Source organism: Heteronotia binoei, chromosome 15 (assembly GCF_032191835.1).
Source record: "Heteronotia binoei isolate CCM8104 ecotype False Entrance Well chromosome 15, APGP_CSIRO_Hbin_v1, whole genome shotgun sequence".
Taxonomy (NCBI): Eukaryota; Metazoa; Chordata; class Lepidosauria; order Squamata; family Gekkonidae; genus Heteronotia; species Heteronotia binoei.
In genome coordinates, this window is record NC_083237.1 from 26,050,534 (window position 1) to 26,074,224 (window position 23,691).

The 23,691-nt window shown below is 44.5% G+C and overlaps 1 protein-coding gene across 1 annotated transcript in view; it reads left to right on the forward strand.

The window, feature by feature from the left end:
- The window catches only part of LOC132583326 (immunoglobulin superfamily member 1-like), a 33,067-nt gene extending 11,058 nt beyond the window's left edge, over positions 1–22,009 (forward strand). The window contains exons 5-8 of the mRNA XM_060254988.1: positions 1,302–1,592; positions 10,057–10,347; positions 12,595–12,749; positions 21,932–22,009. Of these exons, the coding sequence (XP_060110971.1) occupies positions 1,302–1,592; positions 10,057–10,347; positions 12,595–12,749; positions 21,932–22,009 (815 nt within the window). The remainder of the gene's footprint in view (positions 1–1,301; positions 1,593–10,056; positions 10,348–12,594; positions 12,750–21,931) is intronic.
- Positions 22,010–23,691: the final 1,682 nt, after the last annotated feature.

Consider the following 23,691-nt stretch of genomic DNA (forward strand, 5'->3'; position numbering starts at 1 on the left):
TAATTATCTAGCTTGAGCTTCATGGCGCAGAGTGGTAAAGCTGCAGTACTGCAGTCAGAGCCCTCTGCTCACGACCTGCATTTGATTCCAGCAGAAGCTGGTTTAGGTAGCTGGCTCCAGGTTGACACAGCCTTCCATCCTTCCGAGGTCAGTAAAATGAGTACCCAGCTTGCTGGGAGAAAAGTGTAGATGACTGGGGAAGGCAATGGCAAACCACCCCGTAAAAAGTCTGCTGTGAAAATGTTGTGAAAGCAATGTCACCCCAGAGTCGGAAATGATTGGTGCTTGCACAGGGGACCTTTCCTTTTTTTCCTTATTTCTCATAGGAAACTGAGGAAATGTCTCCTAAGTTTGGTTTTTCAGTACCCTTGTATAGGGGCTGGGGATCATTGACAGGGAGCTCATGCTAGCTGGCCCAGATTGTGGTCTTTAAAGGCTTCGGAGCATCTATGCCATTCTCCCTGGATGTGCCATCAACGTACCTGCTCAATCCTTATGTCATCTGGCAGCCTTATGGGATTAGTAACACAGACAAACCATTTTAGACACAGAAAAAGGAATGTATGGACAACACAGACATAGTCAACAAACCCTGTGGTATCCAGGAGATGCAAGACGGTGCTTTCTTTATAAGCAAGAATATTAGATTCAGGACTTTTTTTGTAGCCAATCCTCCTGGATCTTACAGGGCTCTTAGTACAGGGCCTACTGTAAACTCCAGGAGAATTGGCTGCTTCAGGGGTGTGTGGCCTAATATGCAAAGGAGCTCCTGTTACATAAAAAGTCCTGATTAGACTCCTCCACTCAACATCTTGGAAGAACATCCCAAGGGCTTGTTCAGGGTCACTATAGTCACTGATTTGATCTGTATAAGGTCACTATAGTCACTGGTTTGCAGTATAAAAAGAAACAGGATCATGTTATGGAACTCCAGCACAAACCTCAAATTATGCCATGATGTTGCAGCAGTAAAGCAATACATCCAAGAGCAAAGCTTCTCATCATAGTGCATCTGCATTATATAAGACCTTGCACAAACAGGGCGTTGTGTTCTCATAGAGGAAACAGACTGAGAAAGGTAAAGACCTCCCATTTCCTTCTCAAGAATCCTCTGCCATCTTAGTTGTTGGAATCATTTTTACGTGCATAAAGAGCTTGGTTAGACTTAAGCACACACTTGTGAGAAGCAAGCAGTGTTAGCCTCTCCTCTTCCTTTTCTGTGGTTGAAGAAAGCACAACATTTATGCAAGCTTAGACCCTGGAGAAGGTTCTGTCACCATCCTATCTCTTTCTGTACAAAGACCCTAAGCTTCCAAGACCCAGCATCTCTCTGAGCCCCATGGATGGGGTTACTGTGGGAAGAAATGTTACTATTGATTGCCTTAGCCAAGATACAGCTAAGAACTTCTACCTCCAAAAGCTTTCAGACCCATTGACTGATGAACCCATGCAGACTGAGGGTAGGATCGGCAAGCTCTTACTCAACAATGCAAGCGTGGACCACCACGGAAATTACAGCTGCAGTTACCAGCCTAAATCAGAACCTTTTAGAGTATCGGAACTCAGTGACCCTGTGGAATTGCTAATAACAGGTAAAAACTTCCTCTAATTTATTTATTATTTTTAATTTAATTTATATCCCGCCCTTCCCACCAAAGGCAGGCTCAGGGTGACTCACAAACCAAGGGTCGACACAAACACATTAGTGTGACCAATACAATAAACAACAATAAAAACATAAAACATAAAAACAATTTAAAACAATTGCATGTAGGGTTGCCAAGTCCAATTTAAGAAATATCTGGGAACTTTGGGGGTGGAGCCAGGAGACATTAGGAGTGGAGCCAAGATCAAGGCTGTGACAAGCATAATTGAACTCCAAAGGGAGTTCTGGCCATCACATTTAAAGGGATGGCACACCTTTTCAATGGCTTCCTTCCATAGGAAATAATGAAGGATAGGGGCACCTTCTTTTGGGGCTCATAAAATTGGACCCCCTGGTCCAATCATTTTGAAACTTGGGGGATATTTTGGGGAGAGGCACTAGATGCTGTACTGAAAATTTGGTGCCTCTACCTCAAAAAACAGCCCCCCTAGTGCCCCAGATACCCATGAATCAATTCATTATTTTCTATGGGAATAAATCTCCATAGGGAATAACAGAGCTCCCAGCATACATTTCCCTCCCTTCCCCCCACTTTCTGATGACCCTGAAGTGGGGGGAGGGCCTCCAAACCGGGGGCTCCCCTGCCCTCACCTGGGGATTGGCAACCCTACCTGGAAGTGATGTCATCACGCCAGCGACATCACGCGGCAGCCAGTCTAGGTGTTTCTGGGAAAACGCTATGGTTTTCCCAGACGCTCTAGCCATTTGGGAGGGCAAACTCTATGATACAATAGGTACCATAGAGTTTCCCCCTCCCAAATGGCTAGAGCATCCAGGGAAACCATAGCGTTTTCCCGGAACTGCTAGGGCGGCTGTGAGCACCGGTGCAATGAAATCACTTCCAGGTGATGTCATTGCATTGCGCGCTCGTGCGCTCACAAAAGTCCCCCACCAGAGAAGGCTGGGGACTTGGCAACTCTACACACCAGGCAGGTTGGGCAAAGAGCAGCTCAGTTGCTGGCTGCGTGTGCAGGCTGGGAGGGCTGCAAACAGGGGAAAAAACAGGGTGCGGGGAGAAAGAGCCCAGGGCTCCTAAAGGCATGGGGGCCCATAGGCCAGTGCCTACTTAGCCTAATTGTTAAGCCAGTTCGAAGGACAGCTGTGGCTCAAACCCCATAGGGCAATAACCAGATAGATGAGACTTCCTTTTCCTACTACAGCTTCCCTTGGCTTGTGCTTTAGACCCTCTTTTCATGACTCATGATTTCATTCGTTGGCGGTCTGCTGTAGGCCTTCCCAATCTTGTCTCCTGTTTTTACACACTATCAAGTGTCGAGGGCAATGTGCTTGTTCTGCTAGGTTGCCAATAGGGCTGCCAAGCTCCGGGGGGGGGGGGGGGGGGAGGGAGCTTTCCCTCAGTTTGGAGGCCCACAACCCACCAGCATGGAGCAGACTGCTGGGGGAATCCTCACTCCCAAAGTAGGGTTGCCAATCCCCAGGTGGGGGCAGGGGATCCCTCAGTTTGGAGGCCCTCCCCCCCCGCTTCAGGGACATCAGAAATCGGGGGGGGGGGGCGTCTGTTGGGCACTCCATTATTCCCTATGGAGACCAATTCCCATATAACGGAGAATTGACCTGCAGGTATCTGGAGCTCTGGAGGGGCTGCTTTTTGAGATTAGATCAGAAAGTGACCATCTTCCTCTAAAATTAGAATTAGACCTTGGTTCCACCGTCAAACGATTAATAATAAGATCTTGTTCATCGGAGCTTTTAGATAGCAAAGGAAGGAGTATTCCATGGTCACTGCAAGTATGTGTCAAAATGAAGCATATTTTAGAATCCAGGGAAATGGTTGAGTTGCGACAGGAAATACTTGAGGCAGATACCGATAAAGTGAATAGTTACAACAAGCTAGTCGAAATCTTGAAACCTAATTTGGTTCTAGAAGCAAAACTCCACCTAGGGTCTGGATACCGAGGGCACTTAAACGAATGGTACGATTTGGACTGTAGAACTCTTAGGAAATCCCTCAATGATCTGTTTTTGACGTTAAAATCGACTGATAATTGGCTTGACAGAATTAAATATAAGCAAGTAAAAAGACAGTACAAGCTCCTGATTAAACAAAAGAAAAGTGTTTATGTTAAAGAAAATTGGCTAAAACTATATACAGCTGCCAAAAATAAAAACCCGATCTGTTTTTGGAATGAACTAAACTGGTTACAACGGAAAGGTCCTTACTGCCCTAAGAATTTAATCAGCCCTAAAGAGTGGGAGATCCACTTCAGTAAGCTGTACAATGCGGACCTGGACTCTAAAGTTTCTCCCCCACTACACCTAGAGTTAACAGACTGCCCTAAGTGGGAACCGGTTACCTGTTCAGAAATTGAACAACTGATAAAGCAGATCAGATGTAGGAAAGCCCCAGGGTCAGATGGTGTCCGGATAGAACTGATAAAATCGTACCAGGACTGGTGGACGCCTGTTCTGGCTTCCCTATTCACCTTTATAGACGAAACAGCTATAATGCCAGAGGAATGGAGCAAGGCTATAGTATCTCCTATATATAAGAAAGGCGGGAGAGAGAAGCCTGAAAACTACAGGCCAATCAGCCTTTTAAATATTATGGGAAAACTATATGCCTTACACCTACGGGAGAAATTAACAACCTGGATGGAGGAAAACCACATCCTGGCAAATGTACAAGCAGCCTTTAGAAGGAATCGCTCTCACCTGAACAACGTGTTAATATTGAAATTCCTTGTTGACAAGCAGGCTGCAGTAAAGGGCTCTCGTTTATACGCAGCGTTTATAGATTTTAAAGCAGCCTTTGATTCTGTCCCAAGAGATAAGCTGTGGCGCCAACTGTACAGTACATCAATTGACCGTAGACTCCTATTTCTTATGATGAAATTGTACGAAAATTCTAGTATGCAGGTAAAATGCACCCCTCAAGGTCATCTGACTCATCCAATTCAAACAAGTAAAGGTGTCAAACAAGGCTGTATATTAGCCCCGCAACTTTTTAATTTATATATTAATAGCATTGTAGGGTATTTTACTGACCCTGGTTTGCATCCCCCTAAAATTGGGAAGATTGCTGTGCCCATCTTGTTGTATGCAGATGATGTATTACTCCTGTCAAGATCCCAAGTTGGTTTACGTAGGTCGCTTAGAACGCTTTCTCTCTTTTGTTTGGACACTGATTTAGTCGTTAATAGAGACAAGTCTAAAATTATAGTCTTCACCAAAAGATTTAGAGAAATGATCTGGCATTTTAATGATGAAAAATTGAAACAAGTTAAAACATACAAATATCTGGGGGTTGTTTTTCATCACACAGGATCTTATCAAGGGCACATAGACAGCGTACATTGTAATGCCCAACGTATGGCGCTTGCTTTGCAGGAGTTTTACACTTCCAAGGGCGCTTATAATGCCATAGCGGCTATTAAGGTTTACAACGCTAAGGTTATACCCCAGTTAATGTACGGAGCAGAGATTTTCTTGTACAATAAATTAACTAAATTGGAGATGGTTCAATCGAAGTTTGTACGATGTATCCTACAGGTGCCAAAGTATGCCTCATCTATTGCAATTAGGTTGGAAACGGGGCTTTCAAGCCTCTCCACATTAATGTGGAATAGAGGTTTGAGTCTCCTTCTAAGGGTCCTGGCGAATCCGGATGATATTGCATATCAAATCTTCTATGACTCATTTGTTAGTAATTGGTTAATGAAACTAAAATCCAAACTAGAGGAAAGTGATTTGAATATTGATTCTTTAGCCCTCATGTTTAAGAACGGGGCAAAAGCAATCATCAGAGACCGATTACTGGAATTGGAATTAAAACAATCTCTGGCCAAAGTTGGGGGGACGTATATCCCAACCTTTTTTATAAGTGAACTTAAAAGTGCCAGATATCTAGAAATGATACAGCCAATTAAGTTCAGGCGGATGCTGTCTTTGGCACGCTTGAACATTTTGGATACGGCAGTACTGAGGGGCCGTTTTCAAAAGATTCCGCTAGAAGACAGGACCTGCCCGTGCGGCCTCAAGGAGATCGATATGGTTTCCCATCTCATTTTGAACTGTCTCTTCCATACAGAGGCAAGGCACAGACTTCTGCGGAACCATCTAATGCAAGCTGAATCTTTAAATCAGTCCCAAGCTATTTACTTCCTCCTAGGGGATGGGAGTGATCAACTTTCCCTGGATCTCGCTAAGTTTCTATATGTTACTGACCTTGACAGGAAGAAACTTAATGTTGCTTGTATTTGAACGAAGCTGCGATCTGATTGTATAATGCTGTCCTTAGTTATATGTTGCTTATATCAGAAAATTTTAATTTTAATATTATTTTGATGCCTGTACACAGTTATTAGGTAGTTATGTCATGTTTTAGCTCGGTGTTGTGCTGTACTGTTGTTGTTGTGTTGTTGTTGTCGATTGGCCTAGAGCCGCAATAAACTGACTGACTGATAGAGGCACCAAATTTTCAGCATTGTGTTTAATTCCTCTCTCCAAAATGCCCTCCAAATTGCAAAAAGATTGGACCAGGGGGTCCAATTCTATGAGCCCCAAAAGAAGGTGCCCCTATCCTTCATTATTTCCTATAGAAGGAAGACATTTTAAAAAGTGTGCTATCCCTTTAAATGTGATGGCTAGAACTCTCTTGGAGTTCAATTATGCTTGTCACACCCTTGTTCCTGGCTCCACCCCCAATGTCTCCTGTCTCTACCCCCAAAGTCTCCTGGCTCCACCCCCAAAGTCCCCAAATATTTCTTGACTTGGACTTGGCAACCCTACTTACAATGCAGTTGGGAGAGAAGAAGAAAAGTTTGTTTGGGAGACCACATGGAAGGAAGCCGAGGAAGGAGGAGGAAAAGCTGAGTCTGGGAGGAGCAAGTGCCGAAGTGAAACTGAGTTGGGAAGGGAGGAGCCGAGGTGGTGGGGGGGGGGGGAGGAAGCTAGGGAACCTGTTTAAAGGAGCAGGGGAAATTTATTGCCCCAAATGCCGCACTAGGCAGGCAAGTCCCAACTCTTTCCGATTGTACTTAGCCACCTACGAGTGAGCACATAGCTCAAAATAAAAGCTCCCAAGCCTCCCAGCCTCAGTGAAGCAACGAGCCTGATAGTATCCTCCACCCCCAAGCTCTGACAGCAAAGTGAAGCCTGCCTGGAGAGCCTGCATTCTCCTCCCTCCCCCCCCCCCACCCCCGCTTCCAGATTTTTTGAGAGCGGGGGATGAGGCTGCTAATCAGGGGGTCCCCTGCCAGGGCGGGCGGGGGGTTGGGGTTGGGAAGCCTAATTGCATGTGCTACTATCATAATTTAGGCAGCAATTTAAATTATGGTGGTTAGCTATGCTCAGAAGTCTCAGGATTGCCATAGCGTAGTGCAGTAGGCCATTGGCGGTGTTCTTATGGGCCAGTCCCATTGCTGCAGATGTTACCATTCATGTAAATGCCTGGTGGAAGAGTGCCATTTTGCAGGCCCTGCGGAACTGTAAAAGCTCTCGCAGGGCCCTAACCTAATCTGGCAACTCATTCCACCAGCTAGGGGCAGCAGCGGAAAAGGCCCTGGCTCTTGTTGTTTTGAGCTTCGTTTCTCTGATGCTGGGAACTGTCAACAGGTTTTGAGACCCAGACCGAAGTGCTCGCTGGGGCATGTGCAGGGAAAGGTGGTCCCTAAGGTATGCAGGACCCTGGCCATATAGGGCTTTAAAGGTAATAACCAGCACCTTGAAGCAAATCCGGTACATTATCGGTAGCTGGTAATATTGTTAATAACAGGTAAAAACATTACCCTGATGTTTTGATCTGAATTTCGGGTTTTAGTTTAATATAAGCAGCTGTGAACCTTCTTGGAGGATTACTAAGAAAGAACTTTTTCTTTCTAAGATCTCTTCTCAATATATACTCTCCATGTCTTCATCACATTCATCCTGTAGAACAGAAACAAATCCTTCACTTAATGCTTTCCCTCTTCTCTCTCTTTTGCTCTCCATATCTATCTCCAAATCATGTCACTTCCTTCTGTACAACATTGGAAAAAAATGGTTTCCCCCTCCGTGCCCTTGATGTTTTTCCATTCTCCTTTATAGCCTATGGGAATTATTATAGTGACCCTAACCCTATGGTTCCATTCATTATAATGATTCCCATAGGCTATAATGGAGAATGGAAAAACATCAAAAACTTTTCCCCAACTATATTGCACTTTTCAGTATTATACGTAAGCTACCAGTAACCTTAAATAGGTAATCCCCTGTGCAAGCACTAGTCGTTTCTGACTCTGGGGTGATGTTGCTTTCACAAGATTTTCACGGCAGACTTTTTACGGGGTGGTTTGCCATTGCCTTCCCCAGTCATCTATGCTTTCCCCCCAGCAATCTGGGTACTCATTTTATCGACCTCGGAAGGATGGAAGGCTGAGTCAGCTCCAGCCAGCTACCTGAACCAGCTTCTGCTGGGATTGAACCAGTATCCTTACCCTAACACTAATTGTAACTGTACCCCCACCCTAATTGTAAATTGAACCTTAACCCTAACCCCAACCCTAAGGGCCCATTCACTATAATGATGCCCATAGGCTATAATGGACAATGGGAAAACATCAAAACCTTTTTCCCAACTATATTACACTTTTCAGTATGACAGTGGGCCATTGTACCTTTCAACTTGACTTGTGCAAATTTCTGGTCTTTTTTTGCATCTTTGCCTCTTTCCAGCACTCTGCTTCCAAAATCATGTGCCACTCTTGTCAATCCGGTCATGTGACAACCATACTTAAGCACTATGCTGCTATCTTGTCTGCTTCTGGATAGGGATGGTTGAACTCCCATTGGTTTAGTTCATGTCCTGGTCACCAGTTATGAACTAGGAGCTGATTTTTTTGCAGGACTATTCGCCAATCTGTTTGTTGCTGTTCAGCAAGTAGTTTAAACTGTTTGAACCATATTGCACAATCCAGTTTTTGTATGTATGCATTCACACACAGCCAGTGGAATTGCACTGACCACCCTTCTTGTTGTGCCACTGCTCAGCAGTTAATTTTTTAAACAGACAACTAAATCAGAAACAAATAAATGTAGAGATATTTTTTTTTAATCTTGTAGTACAGACTTCAGGTAAGATGCCCTTAAACAACATCAGTGGTGCTGATCTGTTTGGATCAGCAATGTTTTTGCACACACACAGTTTTGCAAAAAAAAAAATGATGCAGAACATATTTAGCAGACAAACAGTGAAAAACCAAACAGGCCTGATCATTGGTTGGTGTCTGATTGGCACAACTGAACACAGTAAATTCAAATGGTGAATACATTCACTATTGCTGACCTCCCTACAAAACTCCTTCTATTTGTAAAGTCTATATAGCTTTATTGAAGTCTCAATACACACACATTGAAAACAAGCCCCCCTGCTTCTGCGGTCTGGATCTTAGCATCAAAGTGAGATTAGGAGAACTCAAACCATACGTATTACAAATCATAATGTGTAGCTCGGGCCTCAGGTTTCTAGGTAATAGATTTGCCCCGCAAATAGTTGTAGGCACAGCCAAAATAGCAACATGTTTAAGACTGTGGGACAAGAGCCCCTCCATAGGGCAAGAGAGCTTGGTGGGTAGGCTTCCCAAATCCCCCGCCCTGGCAGGGGACCCCCGAATTTTCAGCCTCCTCCCCCGCTCTCCAAAAATCCGGAAGCGGGGGGGGGGGAACGGCGCCAATTTTGGTGCCACTTTCTCAAACAGAGACACTCTTTCCCCGCCTGCCTCCCTTGCAGGCTTCAGGCTCCTCCCTTCCTCCAGGTCACAAAGACCCGCCCACCGCCGGCCTGCTATTCGCTCCAGTCCGGCCTCCCTCTGCGAGGTGCACGCTGGGACTCGTATTCCTTGCGTCCTCTCCGGCTGCTGGGTGGTGTCTCCTTGGGGACTACGTTTCCCAGCGTGTCCCACGCGGCTCCTTCCGTGGCTGGGCAGCTGTGTGTGGCGGCCGAATGGCAGTGCGGGGCTGGCAGAGGCGATGCCGATGAGGGGAGCCAGGCCGTAGCCGGAGAGCGGAGGTGAGGCGAGGCAGCCGCCGGCATGTTCAGGCGGTCGCGCAGCTGGGGCGATGGGCACGGCAGCGCCGCCTGCAACGTCTGCTCCCTCGAAAACCTCAAGTGAGTCTCCTGGGCGGGGGAGGAGGGAGGAAGGGGGCTCTAACACGGGTTCGGGACGGGGGCACGTGGCCTTGATCTTGGCTCCACCCCTAGTATCTCCTGGCCCCACCCCCAAAGTCTCCTGGCTCCACCCCCAAAGTCCCCAGATATTTCTTGAATTGGACTTGGCAACCCTATCGGTGGGTCACAACTGCAGTGAACGTGTGGGTGCCATATCTTTTAATCTTTTGCAGAAACGTATCCCTATAACATGACTAATCCTATACTAACTTATTTCTGTTCACAGATCCTGATCTTCCCAGGCCCATGATCTTCATGAGCCCTACTGGGGCAACACGCTTGAGAAGCAACATCACTATTTACTGCAGTATAAATGATTCATTTGTGATGTTCCATCTTTATAAGGCTGGAGATCCAATGACATCACAGCCCATGGAGGCAGATGAGGATATGGCCATGTTCTCCATAAATAATGTGAGCGTGAATGATAGCGGGGTCTACCATTGCTGCTACAGACCACCATTAAAGTCTTTCTTCATCTCAAAGCCCAGCAACCAGGTGGAGCTGCTGGTGTTAGGTGAGGAAAGAAGCAAATTCAGCATCCCCCAACCGCACAACCAAGGGGACCCAATTTGATATATCTTACTCCCTAGTTCTACTAAAATCTGGATTATATGGAATATTTTCATAGGCAGAAAATTCTTGGTGTGACCTTACTAGGGCACAAGTGTCAGGAAGATTAAACGACACATAACATACACTTTATGATCCTATTCTTGGGATATGGAATAGCCAATTCCATGATGCCCTTTTGCAAAGGCTGTGTAAGTTGTGGTTCCAGTGGAAAACACAACAGTTTAAAATAGAATACTGGCTATAGAAATCAGCTTCCTTTGTATATCAGCTTTTATTTGAAAAAGAGCAAGCATCTAGTTCATTTGGTTGCAAACACAGGATAAAAACTGTGTAGGAAATGCAAGGGGCAATCTCAGAAACCAGATGAGTGGCTTGACTGATTTTTCTAGCAGTTGCAATACTCTACATAAATTATGTTACTTAGGATCAGGGCGTTTTTTTAGCAGGAACGCACAGGAACACAGTTCTGGCTGACTTGGTGTCAGGGGGTGTGGCCTAATCTGCAAATGAGTTCTTGCTGGGCTTTTTCTACAAAAAAATCCCTGCACAAAAAAATGCTGATGTCAGGAGGTGTGGCTTAATATGCAAATGAGTTCCTGTTGGGCTTTTTCGACAAAAAGGCCCTGCTTAGGATCCCTCTATTTCTCTTATTTTATTTATTTATTTTATTTCACTTATATCCCGCCCTACCTGCTGAGGCGGGCTTTTACATCTATATTTTCTGGCTTTTCTAGTTATGATAGGGGAAAGAAATGATTAACAACCTTAAAGCCTTACTCTTGGACCTCTGGAAATCCTGGTCAATTCCTCATTTGCCTTCTAAGATTTCAACGAGACTCATTCACACACTTTCAGAAATATGCCTTTGCAGTTGTTTTTAATAACACAGTGTATGCTAAGATATAGGGGAAGCTGAATTCTGCACGTAATAGCCATTCTGTGCTAATATGGCATCACAGTATATAGATAACCTTACCCTGAAGGCCAAGTCAGAAAACCCATCAGGGTATGGCTGCGTTACCTTTCAATGCATGTGCTATAAAAATGGGGAAGAATATAAAATGCAGTTCCTAGCTTGCCTTTTGCCATCTCAGAATTGTAGAACTGCTGCTGTTAGGAACATTTTGTTTTATTAAATGCTATTTCCAAATTGATGCATTGCCTGGACTACATCCTAGATCCTAGGAGCTTAGACACAAACCCATGACAATGGGTGGGATCACACTGGGAATTTGGCATGGCAGTATCCTGGCTTTGGAACACCTGGTTCTCTTTGATATGAGCTGCAGCAATCACACAGCCCTGGCTGTTGGGAAAGGCATGGGCTGCACACGTGCAAGAGGGGCATTCAGACTGCTCCTGTGCGTGTGGGGCATTTGCATTGCGTCCTCCAGCCATTCAGACATCTGGGAAATGTGACCTGCCTACGTTTTATAGATTTAATCTGGGACCAGCCCATCCTAAAACGAGGTAAATCCAAGTGGGCAGCAGTGTTGGTCTGAAGCAATAGAACAAAGCAGTAGACAAGTGCACCTTTAAGACCATTTTATTCAAAATGCAAGCTTTCGTATGCTTTAAGCAGACTTCATCAGACAAAATTGGAATGGCAAGCCATCGTTAACTATAGAGAAAGTGGGCAGTGAGTTGGTATGTCGAGTCATGGGTATGTTTTTAGCAAATTAAAAGAATCACAAACTGGGGTCTGCGTTTGTTAGTTAGTGTTATTGACTGGGCTGAAACAACAGTGGAGGGAGATAAAAAGCAGATTGATGTCATAGGTGTGAAGTGCCATACATCTGGGTGTCATTCTGCCTTCATTAGTTGTGGATTTAAATGGAGGGCATTAGTATCTCAAGAGGTTATAACGAGGTAAGTACAGGCAAGGCTCAGAGGGCAGATGTGTGTGCACATTAAATCTGGAGAGGGGGCGGAGCTAGGTCAGGCCAAACCTCTCATGTGATTGTACCCAACGTGAACTGAATGATCTGATACCCTAAATGTAGAGACTGGACAAATAAGTTTTAAGAATGGTGGAACCTGTCTTATTGTGGTGCTATATATTATTTAGCTATTTCTTTCCTTTCCTCACCCATTCTCAATATACTCATCCCCATATTGAGAAGTCTCAGGCATAAGTATCTGCAACAGGGAATCTGTGCTTGTTTTGAAAGAATGTTTGTCTTAACAGATCCTGGAGAAGCACTGCTGCAGATGGAGCTCCCAGTCGTGTGGTATATTCCACTTACTGTTTCCTTCTTTGCTCAGATCCCAGCTTACCTAGGCCTGAAATCTCTCTCAACTCCAGTGGCCTGGCTGTCCTTGGAGGACAAGTTAAAATCCAGTGTGAGACTGAAGTAGGACCTGCACATTTCTTTCTCTATAAGGATGGAGACACAACACTGAAGTGGCCCATGAAGACTGACTGGAATGTGGGTGAATTAACCTTTAGCAACATCAGCTGGGAGTACCAAGGGAACTATAGCTGCAACTATGCATTGGAAAGAAGACTATCTGTGTTCTCAGCCTACAGTGACCCTCTGGAGCTCCTGTTATCAGGTGTGGTATCTAGCTTACTATTCTTCTAGTCTTCCAACCTTATGTAATCACTACCCAAAGCCAAATTTCAATGCATCTTGAGGATATTCAAGTGTTTCACAAACCCCCCCCCCCCCCCCCACAATAAATAACAGTAATCTGAGTTTCATAGCAGAAATCATTGTGTTTCACAAGACCTAACACAGGAGTCACTAACATTATATTTAATGGGAACTACTTTTGAGTAATGCAAAATATTCTGAGCTAGTTTCCCCCATTAAAGTTGCCAATCTCCAGGTGGGGCCTGGAATTCTCCTTTAGACTAAAGGGATGAGTTTCCCTGGCAGAAATGACAGGTGGAGGAAATGTGTGCACATAGCTCTGTTTACTGAAAGGTGTGGGACAGGAGTGGCCAAACTGTGGCTCAGGAGCCACATGTGGCTCTTTCATACATATTGTATAGTTCTCAAAGCCCCCACTGCCCCATTGGCTAGCTTGGATAACACATTTCTCTCTTTAAATCACTTCACCAAGCCGGCTGGCGGCTTGGAGAATGCATTTACAGTTAAAGTTGTTTTCTTTCCACCTCTCCCTCCCTCCTCCTTCTATCTTCCTTCCTTCCTGTCTTGCAACTCTCAAACATCTGACGTTCATGAATTGCAGCTCTCAAACATCAGACATTTATTCTATGTGGCTCTTTCACACATATTGTGTGGCTCTTGAAGACCCCATGGCCCCATTGGCTAACTTAGAGAAGGCATTTCTCTCTTTAAATCACTTTGCCAAGCCAAGCCAGCTGGTGACTTCCAGAATGCATTTAAAGTTGCTTTCTTTCCACCTCTCACTTTCTCCTCTTTCTTCTCTATCTATTTGCCTCCCTTCCTTTCCCTTCCCTCCTTCCCCACCCTCCCTCCCTCCCTCCCTCCCTTCCTTCCTTCCTTCCTTCCTTCCTTCCTTCCTTCCTTCCTTCCTTCCTTCCTTCCTTCCTTCCTTCCTTGTGGCTCTCAAACATCTGACATTTATTCTATATGGCTCTTATGTTACGCAAGTTTGGCCAGCCCTGGTCTAGGAAGTACTCAGCAGTGGAAATGGAATCATACCTTCCTGTCCTTGTGTGCACAAATTCTAACTTCCTTATCCCCTTCCAGAGCCTCCAGACTACACTTGGATTTACATCCTCCGCTTTGCCACTGGAGGTCTGACCCTTCTCCTCCTTGCATACATTGTGATTGGGGATCACCACTTCTGGAAAGAACAATAGACTCCATCGTCTTCCATCTCTGTATCTCTTTCCTTTCCAAACAAGAAAGGAACCTGACTTCTGGTGGTCCTGGGGATTCTTGAAAGTCCACTAGGGGTTACAGTTTATTAGAAGAACACATCTATTGCAGATTCAAAAGGTCCCACGTTCAGTTGTTTCCTCTGGCATCTCTGCTAAAGGCATCTCAACAAGAGTCAAGTTGCACCTTTGAGACTGACCAAGTTTTATTCAGAATGTAAGCTTTTGTGTGCTATAAGCACACTTCATCAGACAAAAGTATGGAATGGCAAGCAATCCTAAATATAGAGAAAGTGGGCGGTGAGTTAGTATGCAGAGTCACGGAAATGTTTTTTAGCAGATTAAAAGAGTCACAAGATGGGGTCTGGTATTTGTTAGTTTATGTTAACTGGGCTGAAACAATAACAATTACGTTGGCATAGCAGATTGATGTCCATGTAATAAATCCATTACATATCCTTGGTGTGAAGTGCAATAAATGAGAGTCTATATTTAGGACTGCTTGCCATTCCATACTTTTGATGAAGTCTGCTTCTAGCACACAAAAGCTTACATTCTGAACAAAACTTTGGTCTTAAAGGTGCAACTTGACTTTTGCTTTGTTCTACTGCTTCAGACCAACACCGCTGCCCACTTGGATCTATTAAAAAGGCATCTCAAGTAGAAGACCTTTTGTAAGAGTCATTGGAAACTCATTTCTAGTCACAGCAGATAATACTTTGCTCCATAGACCAAATATCTGACTCTTCATAAAACAACTGTTTTGCTGGGGTCTAAAAGGATATTGCAGTGTGCATGTAGAAAGGTGGTGGGGGTGGGGCGTCTTAGGTTTAGAGGAGAAATCTAGAAAATTAAGCTGTCCCAAAACTGGCAAAGAGAAGCTTATATATGACAAGTGCTTGAATCAAATGGGATTGTTCCTGGTAGAGTTGCCATATCCTCCCATGCAGGTATGGGGTCTCCTGGGTAAGGGCGCTTCTCTGCCCAAATGTGTAATTAGAACTGCACATTTTGTAGTTTTGGCAGATGATACAACAAGAAATATCCAAAATTTTGGGATGTGACTTTAAGAAAGTTGCAGAGACTTTTCTGTTGGGATTACAAATGGAAAAATTTCCAAAAGAAGAAGTACTCAGCAGTGGAAATGGAATCATACCTTCCTGTCCTTGTGTACTTGCTCTCAGCTGCTAGGACACTGTATGCGCAGTTGTGGAAGCAAGAAAAAATACCAGATAAATGGGATTGGATCGTGAAAGTTTTATCGTGGAGTGAGATGGACAAACTAACAAGAACCTTAAGAGACTATGATTTGGAAGTGTTTAAAAAGAGTGGAAGAAATTTAGAGGATATATAGAGAAAGAGTGGAATGTAAAAAGGCATTGGACAATTTTTTAATAATGAGTATGAGAAAAGGGAGAAATTGAACTTTGATTGGTTAAGGGTACCTTTATAAGTGAATTCAAGTATATAACTTCGGCGTGAGTCTAGTAACGGAGGGAGGGGGGATCAGAAAATATCATATGGGTTAGGGATAGTAATGATATAAATAGACATTGTTACCATATGTTATTAATAAAATTGTTTAAACTTAAGAACTGCACATTTTGTGTTGGAAGGTCCCTGATCTGTAATCTGTATTTTCAGTTAACGCACTGTATTGTAAACATAATAACAACTTAATAAAACCGTAACTGATTAACTAAGTAACTGATTAACTAATTCTTGTTTTAACGGATCCTTCAAAAACAACCAAGGCCAAGTTTCATGAGCTCCACCTTACAAACTACAGTAGAACAAACTGGCAACAAGCATAACTCCTCCCACAGTACTCTGACTAGAAGCTGCATTTGCAGCTCCCTCTGTTGGTCAGGTTAACTATTACTGCTGTAGCTGACTAACATCAGTTATGTTTTGTTGAAGGGGCGATTTTAATGAGTAAGACTGCATTTGATGGGTATGCACTTTTAGGTTTAGCTGAAGTTACAGTCATCTGGGAAGGGTGGGTTTACACTGCTTTGTTTCTTGTGTGATTCTGTAAATGGGGATGAAAAAGAGAACATGATGGTTCCTTTCTTTTTACCAATGGGTGGGAGCTTTTATCTGATCAGTTCTACCTTATCTGACATGTTTCCGAAATCTCAGCAAAATATTTTGGATACTGTGGATGTATTTAATTGTGCTCAATTTAATTAATCAGTTAAAAGAAACAGATTGGCATTTACTTTAATGTTTATTGTACTGATTGGCAAGTGGCCTCCATTCTTGCCTAACATATAATGAGTCAGAATTACTCTTTGCTGTGAGTGACCCTCAGGGTCTTTCTTCCCTTTCAAGCCAGTAGCATTGCCTCCCATCTGGTCCCTGCTTTTGTTTGTTAGAAAAGTACAAAACTGGAGATGTCAGGGTTTGAGCTTGGAATCTTCTGCATACCAAGCAGATGCTCTACCAGCAAGCTATGGTCAGTTCTCTGCCAAACAAATTTGTTCCAGCTTAAGGGAAAGGTTGAGCTGAGGAATAATTCTGTGAAATGGAGGGGAAGGGACCCTAATATTAATGAATAAATGCTTCAGACACAATGAAACTCATGCTCATAACTGCACAAAGAGCTTGGTGGGAGGTATGCCTATTAGACTATTAGACTGTCTCAAGGGATACTCCTGGAGAACAAGCGTGATGCCTTTTTCACTCCCTCAGAATTTGGAGAGCCAGTTTGGTATAGTGGTTAAGTGTGCGGACTCTTATCTTGGAGAACCGGGTTTGATTCCCCACTCCTCCACTTGCACCTGCTGGGATGGCCTTGGGTCGGCCATATCTCTGGCAGAGGTTGTCCTTGAAAGGGCAGCTGCTGTGAGAGCCCTCTCCAGCCCCACCCACCTCACAGGGTGTCTGTTGTGGGGGAGGAAGGTAAAGGAGGTTGTGAGCCGCTCTGAGACTCTTCGGAGTGGAGGGCAGCATATAAATCCAATATCATCATCATCATCTACCACCCTCATCACAGAGGTTCAGGTATACAGAGTCAGGCAGTCACAGTTTGCTGCCTATCTTGCATCTTCTAAAATATAGAGACAGCCATGATGATTTCATATACCAGGCCCTCTCTCTCTCATCCACACACATACCCCCAGACAGGGTATACCAGTCCTCTTTATCCATCACCCCTCACTCAGGTACTTCACAGAGCTATTGTGGTTGAAGACTCAAACACTGCTTCATTCGCATCCTGGCTGTACTTATTCATATCTGAATGTATTTATACATAGGCCAGGGTTTTAGCTTGTGTGTGAGAGAGAGAATTAGCAGGGTTAATACAAACAAAAGGAGTTAACTTTTACTGAAGATTTAACACCAATGGGGAGTGGTTCATAAATATACATACACAATATTTCTCAGTTCTTAAGCTTTAGAGCTCTTTCCTCTCTGGGAGCCCCCAGCTCTGGGTGGCAAAGCAGTCACCGGTAAGTCAGTAGCTACAGAATTTGTGGTTGGCCCAATTCCAAGTAAAGCAATACAAGGCTGGGGGTTTCACACAGTGTATATAAATCTATATATGAGTAATCTCTAAAGCGTTCTGAAGTGCCCTGCCCATTTCAAAGTGTCACTCCCCCCCTTTCCTTTTTCACATTTTTTATGGTTTTTTTAAAATATTCTAAGTTGTGTGTAGGCTTCCCAAATCCCCCGCCTACCCGGGGGACCCCTGATTTGGAGCCTTCTCCCCCCGCTCGCCAAAAATCTGGAAAGCGGGGGGGGGGGAATGGCGGCCCTTCCCACCCAGCCCTGATCCCAGCAGCTTCTCCTTGCCCTTCCCTTCCCACCCAGCCCCGATCGCAGCAGCCTTTCTTCAGTTTTCCCAGGCTGCTTCCCGCCCCCAATCAGTTGGCTGGCGGGGGGGGGGGGGAGAGGGAGCCCTGCCCACAAAGGACCATGTGCCTTTGCACCTCCGGAGGCTTGACTTGAAAGGATTCAATTTAGGATGGTGTGTCTGTGTTTCTGTGAAGAAGCTGGCAGCAACTGGTGAGTAGAGAGGCCGATCCGCTGCTTCAGACTCGCCAAAAAGGGGGGGTGGAGAGAGAGGGAAACGTCTTCATTATTCCTCATGTGATCGATTCTCATAGGGTATAATGGGGAATTGTTCTGGAGGTGTCGGGGGCTCTGGTGTCAAGTCGGCAGATTCAATAACAAGTCATTGTTGATACAAAGAAGCTACTTTATTGATACTGATACTTGAGGCTAGGCCAGCATTGAAAAGACTAAAGAATAAACTGTAGATACATTGCATATAAGGGATACTTCAAAGGGATTCCTAAGGGGGGAGGATTATGCAGGGAACATTCACACATTGATGTTACCAATTCGTTCTCAGGCTTGCATGGCCTTGATCGTAGTGGGCTCCTGACTCCCTTCCGAGAGCCAGGCCTGTAAAGGCACAGATAATACTTTCACATCTTTCCATTTTAAAGCAAAGCTACTCACTACAAGAAGGGAGGGGTAGGAAGGGTATGAGCTAGCAGCATTTGATTATACTTTGGTTCTACCCAGAATGCTCTTTAACTGAGCCAGAGTTACAGACAGACTTGAAATCTGGGGGAGCTGTTTTTTGAGGTAGAGGCACCAAATTTTCAATATAGTATCTAGTGCCTCTCCACAAAGTACCCCCCAAGTTTCAAAACGATTGGACCAGGGGGTCCAATTCTATGAGCCCCAAAAGAAGGTGCCCCTATCCTTCATTATTTCCTATGGAAGGAAGACATTTAAAAAGTGCTGTCCCTTTAAATGTGATGGCCAGAACTCTCTTGGAGTTCAATTATGCTTGCCACACCCTTGTTCCTGGCTCCGCCCCCAGTGTCTCCTGGCTCCACCCCCAAAGTCTCCTGGCTCCACCCCCAAAGTCCCCAGATATTTCTTGAATTGGACTTGGCAACCCTAGTTGTGTGCTATAGTGCTAGGCCTAAAGAGGCATTTCAGTAGTCCCATGACAGCACTGAACTGCTATTTTGGTCTAGCACTATAGCACACTGAGCATTTTTTTTAAAAAAAGTGAGAAAGAATGTGCTGCAGAACAGGACAGGGGTGAGTGGAAGCAGCACTTTCAGAAGAGCTAGAGACATTTTAAACAGCACACTGCAGTGATTCATCAGAGAAGAGGTGAAAAGGAAGAACGCAGCTTCATCAAAACCAGTTCAACCCTATTTTGCCAATGGGACACAAGTGAAAAGGTAGCAGCATATGGTAGTGAATGGATTGGGAGGAGCAGTGTAGAGGAGGTTCTCACTTTACAAAATAATTTGCATTAGAGATAGTATGCAGCAGTTCACTGTAGAATATGAGTGGCTTCAGGGAGTCATAGCAGGCAAACACAAATTTTTCTGAATAAAATACATAGCTGCAGCTATAGGACCCTTTGCATTCCCAGCTGACATTTCTTATTCACTCACATCTCAGTCATTCTTCATGGACCACTTTGGTGTTGGGTCTCCTCACCATCCTTATGAAGAAAGAAAACTGCTGATCCATTTCAAACCACACGCTGAATACTGACTTGTCCTTCAAGGGCAACTGACCCATTGTGGCTGAAAGAGATGGCAGGTCTGGGCAAGTTGGGATCTGTGCATGAAAGGAAACAAAAACTAAGATGCCAGGTACCAGGGCTCCACTCTCAGCCCACTTTTGCAAGGTCATATATTCTGTCTCAATACAAGCATACAGTGAAACGGCCTTTTTGTAGAAAAAGCCCAACAGGAACTCGTTTGCATATTAGGCCACACCCCCTGACACCAAGCCAGCCAGAACTGGTTTCCTGTGCATTCAAACTCAAAAAAAGGCTTGCATTGAAATATCCTGTGCAAGCAAATAGATTTCTAAAGTGCTGAATCACCGTGGTCTGGAACTTTCCATCTAATATTTTATAACTACCCAGTACAAATTGGCCATAATCCACATCAGAGTTAAAGGCACCTTGGAGCTGACTCTTCTGTGTTTCCCCAAATAACATCAGGGACAACAAGGTCATTGTTCTCTGCAAGCTGGAATTCTCTTCCTGTTCCTTTTCCTGATAATTGCCATCACTCAAGGCAGGCCTGACTGTGAAAACTCTATTTATGAAAACACTGCAGCTGATCCATGCCACTGTAGAGCAGGGGTGGCCAAACTGTGGCTCTTTCACACATATTGTGTGGCTCTTGAAGCCCCCACTGCCCCACTGGCTGGCTTGGAAAAGGTATTTGTCTCTTTGAATCTCTTCTCCAAGCCAAGTTAGCTGGTGGCTTGGAGAATGCATTTAAAGTTGCTTTCTTTCCACCTCTCTCCTCCCTCCCCATCTATTTTCCTTCCTTCCTTCCTTCCTTCCTTCCTTCCTTCCTTCCTTCCTTCCTTCCTTCCTTCCTTCCTTCCTTCCTTCCTTCCTTCCTTCCTTCCTTCCTTCCTTCCTTCCTTCCTTCCTTCCTTCCTTCCTGTCTTGTGGCTCTCAAACATCTGACATTTATTCTGTTTGACCACCCTTGCTCTAGAGCTACAGAGCAAGTGTCTTCAAGATTTGTTAGTATAGGGGAAGCTAATATAGGACTCTTACCTGTAAGCCAAAATGCCCTCAAAAGAGGTTGGAGAATTGACAGGTGGGCACCTTTGGCTTAAAAAGGATCTAGAATCTATGTATACAGGATTCCACCTCCAGAAATTATTGCTAAATTTACCAAGGACACTAATTAAGTAAAACAATTATGATTTTATTACAGAAAAATATAGAACACACACATACAAGATAATAGACTCATATAACATACATGCAGACCTAATAAAAATAGAAATGCATAGAGGTAACATAAGGATGGACAAACAGGGTGATAATTACCGATCGTAGTCTTCGAGGAAGGCTCCAATGGTGACAAACGAGGACTAGGGGGGAGGGGACCCTCAACTGGCCAAGAATCGGGGATGTATCTAAATAGCAGGAATGGGGTACTGCTAGATACACACCTGTGGGAGTTGGGACTGTGGTTATAAGGACTACCTTGAGCCCTTATACAGGGGCAGATGACAGGGGCAGATGACAGGTGGTCAGCTGGTACATCACCTCAGAAAAAGGGGAGGCTCCACAATGACAATAAGGGCTGGACTTATGCGGTAGCCAATAGCCAGTTTATTGGGGGCACCTGATTGGATGCTCATATCTGACCAATGAGCAGACCTGGCCCTGATTACCTGATTGGACTTCCAGGTAACAATGGGCCAAAGGGGGAGGCTCCAGGATGACCATTAAAGGAAAGAATGGGTGAAATTATTGGGGTGGAGGTGATAAAAGGCTATCAAAAGTTATCTAAAAGGTGACAATAGATGGCCAAATTGCTACCTAAGGTAATACCCGATCTATACAAAGAAACTTGGCTCTGGGTGAAGATGTTCTTCCTCTTCTTCATTCCTCTACTGGCACCATCCTTTGTCTTGAGTTCTGTTGGACAAAGGCTTAGGCAGTCTGACAGGATCCGTGCCTAAGATAAGCTTGATTGCCTTATGCATAGGTGACATCTGTTGAGTACATGAGCCTCCCGCTTTGCTGTCATGGAGTCTGGCACTGCAGGAAGATAGTTGCTGGTGATGTTAGCCTTCCCATATGGATTCTATGGTCAAGGCTGTAAACCGCTTGCCTGGACAGTTCCTGGCGGCGCACCTTCTTCTGCTGCAACGGCCGAGATGGTGAGCGCACGGAGCGACTGGAAACCCATCTGTTCTCCTGGTTAGCACTCTTGCAGAGACACGGAGTGCTGCTGCAATATTGTGGCTGTTAGTACTCACATAAGTCCCTTACAGTCTGGTAGACACAATCCACGTTTTCCTGGCAGATGTGTGTGAGTTGAGTCTCTAGGCACCCTGGCAACCAAACAGGTAACTACGATGTTCTGAAATTAGGGGTCTTTTTCTCACATACCCAGGGCTTTTTGTGAGCAAGAATGCACAGGAATGCAGTTCCGGCTGGCTTGGCATCAGGGGTGTGACCAAATATGCAAATGAGGTCCTGCTGGTTTTTTCCTACAAAAAAGCCCTGTGTGAAACAATGGTGATGTCAGGGGGTGTAGCCTAATATGCAAATGAGTTCCTGCTGGGCTTTCAATCCCTTACCTATTATTGACAGCACTGCACCATCAGTGGCCTTTGAGGCAATGAAAAATTCTGACTAGGGCCTATAACAGCAATGATAGATGTCTCCATTGTTCACAATCACAGTGAAAAGAGTGAAAAGGGCCATGTCTCATGTGGTGCCACTGACTGTGAAATCATCAGATATAGTCTAGCTGAAGAAAATACTTCTTGATTAGACCTTTGGCCTAGCACTGAATGACCATGTTGCTTCCAAGAGCTGCTGTTATAATTGAGGCTCAGGGAAATATTTGACTTGGCAAGTTCAGGATCTGTAAACAGATAGAAGATAGCTTAGTACATAACCCTCTCTCATCTCAAGTTTGAATTGGAAGCTTCCTGGCAGAATGCTTAAGCAAAGCTGTATTTTTAATTCCCAAATTGACCTGTAATATCTACTCATTGAATTTGGATCTATGATGGCCAATTCAGACCTGAAAGGTACCTCTTGATGTTGAAGTTATCTATCGATGACCATGTAGGGGAAGACAAGCTCTTGACCATTACACAATGTGACCAAGTACATATACCCGTTTGCCCAAATGAGAGACCAGTGATAACCCTAAGCAATGTGACAAGGGCAGGGATGGGCTGGGATGTCTTTGAAAAAGCTGAAAGACACTTGATAGTGCTGCTCTTCACACTAAGTCCATCTGTCCAACCTCACTTTCCCATTTACTGGCAGCAGTTACAGCTTAAGGCAATGCCTTTTAAAGAAATTTAATTCATTTAAACATTGACCATTTCATGCAATCATGTTGCCAGTCCTCAGGAACTTTTTATTAGAGCAGCCTTACAAGGTCTGATTGGACCTGAAGGTACTCTAAGGGTTCTGAAGCAAAATGGTAGGAATGTGACATTTCCTGGTTTTGCCCCTTTTAAAAAATATAAGTAGGAGAATTAATACCAGAGCAGGAAAGGATAGCACAAGGCATATTCTGGCTTTTAAAGTCAGGTATGATAACATGCATATGTTCTTCAGTAAAATCATGAGCACGGAATGATGCAGATGTGCATATATGTTCCTTGATCACACCATCGCTGCAGAATCACTGCCATTTCTGCATGGGTTATCTATCTCTATTTCAATGCTTTTGGGAAGGTCCACCCCCTTCCCTAATTTTCCACAGCATTGTGGTGCATGCAAGCACTTTAAAGTTTCCCAGCTTTTCCCTCACCTTTCTGAAACCTGCTTTGCTCCAAAGGTTTGGGAAAGATCGCAGTAAAACCTGGATGGCTGCTGTATGGGTGGGAAATTCAGGTTTTCCAGCCCACATGGCAGCCATTTTCCCCAAACCTGTTCCCATGGCAGCCATTTCCTTCCAGCATTCCTCCCCAGTGCCT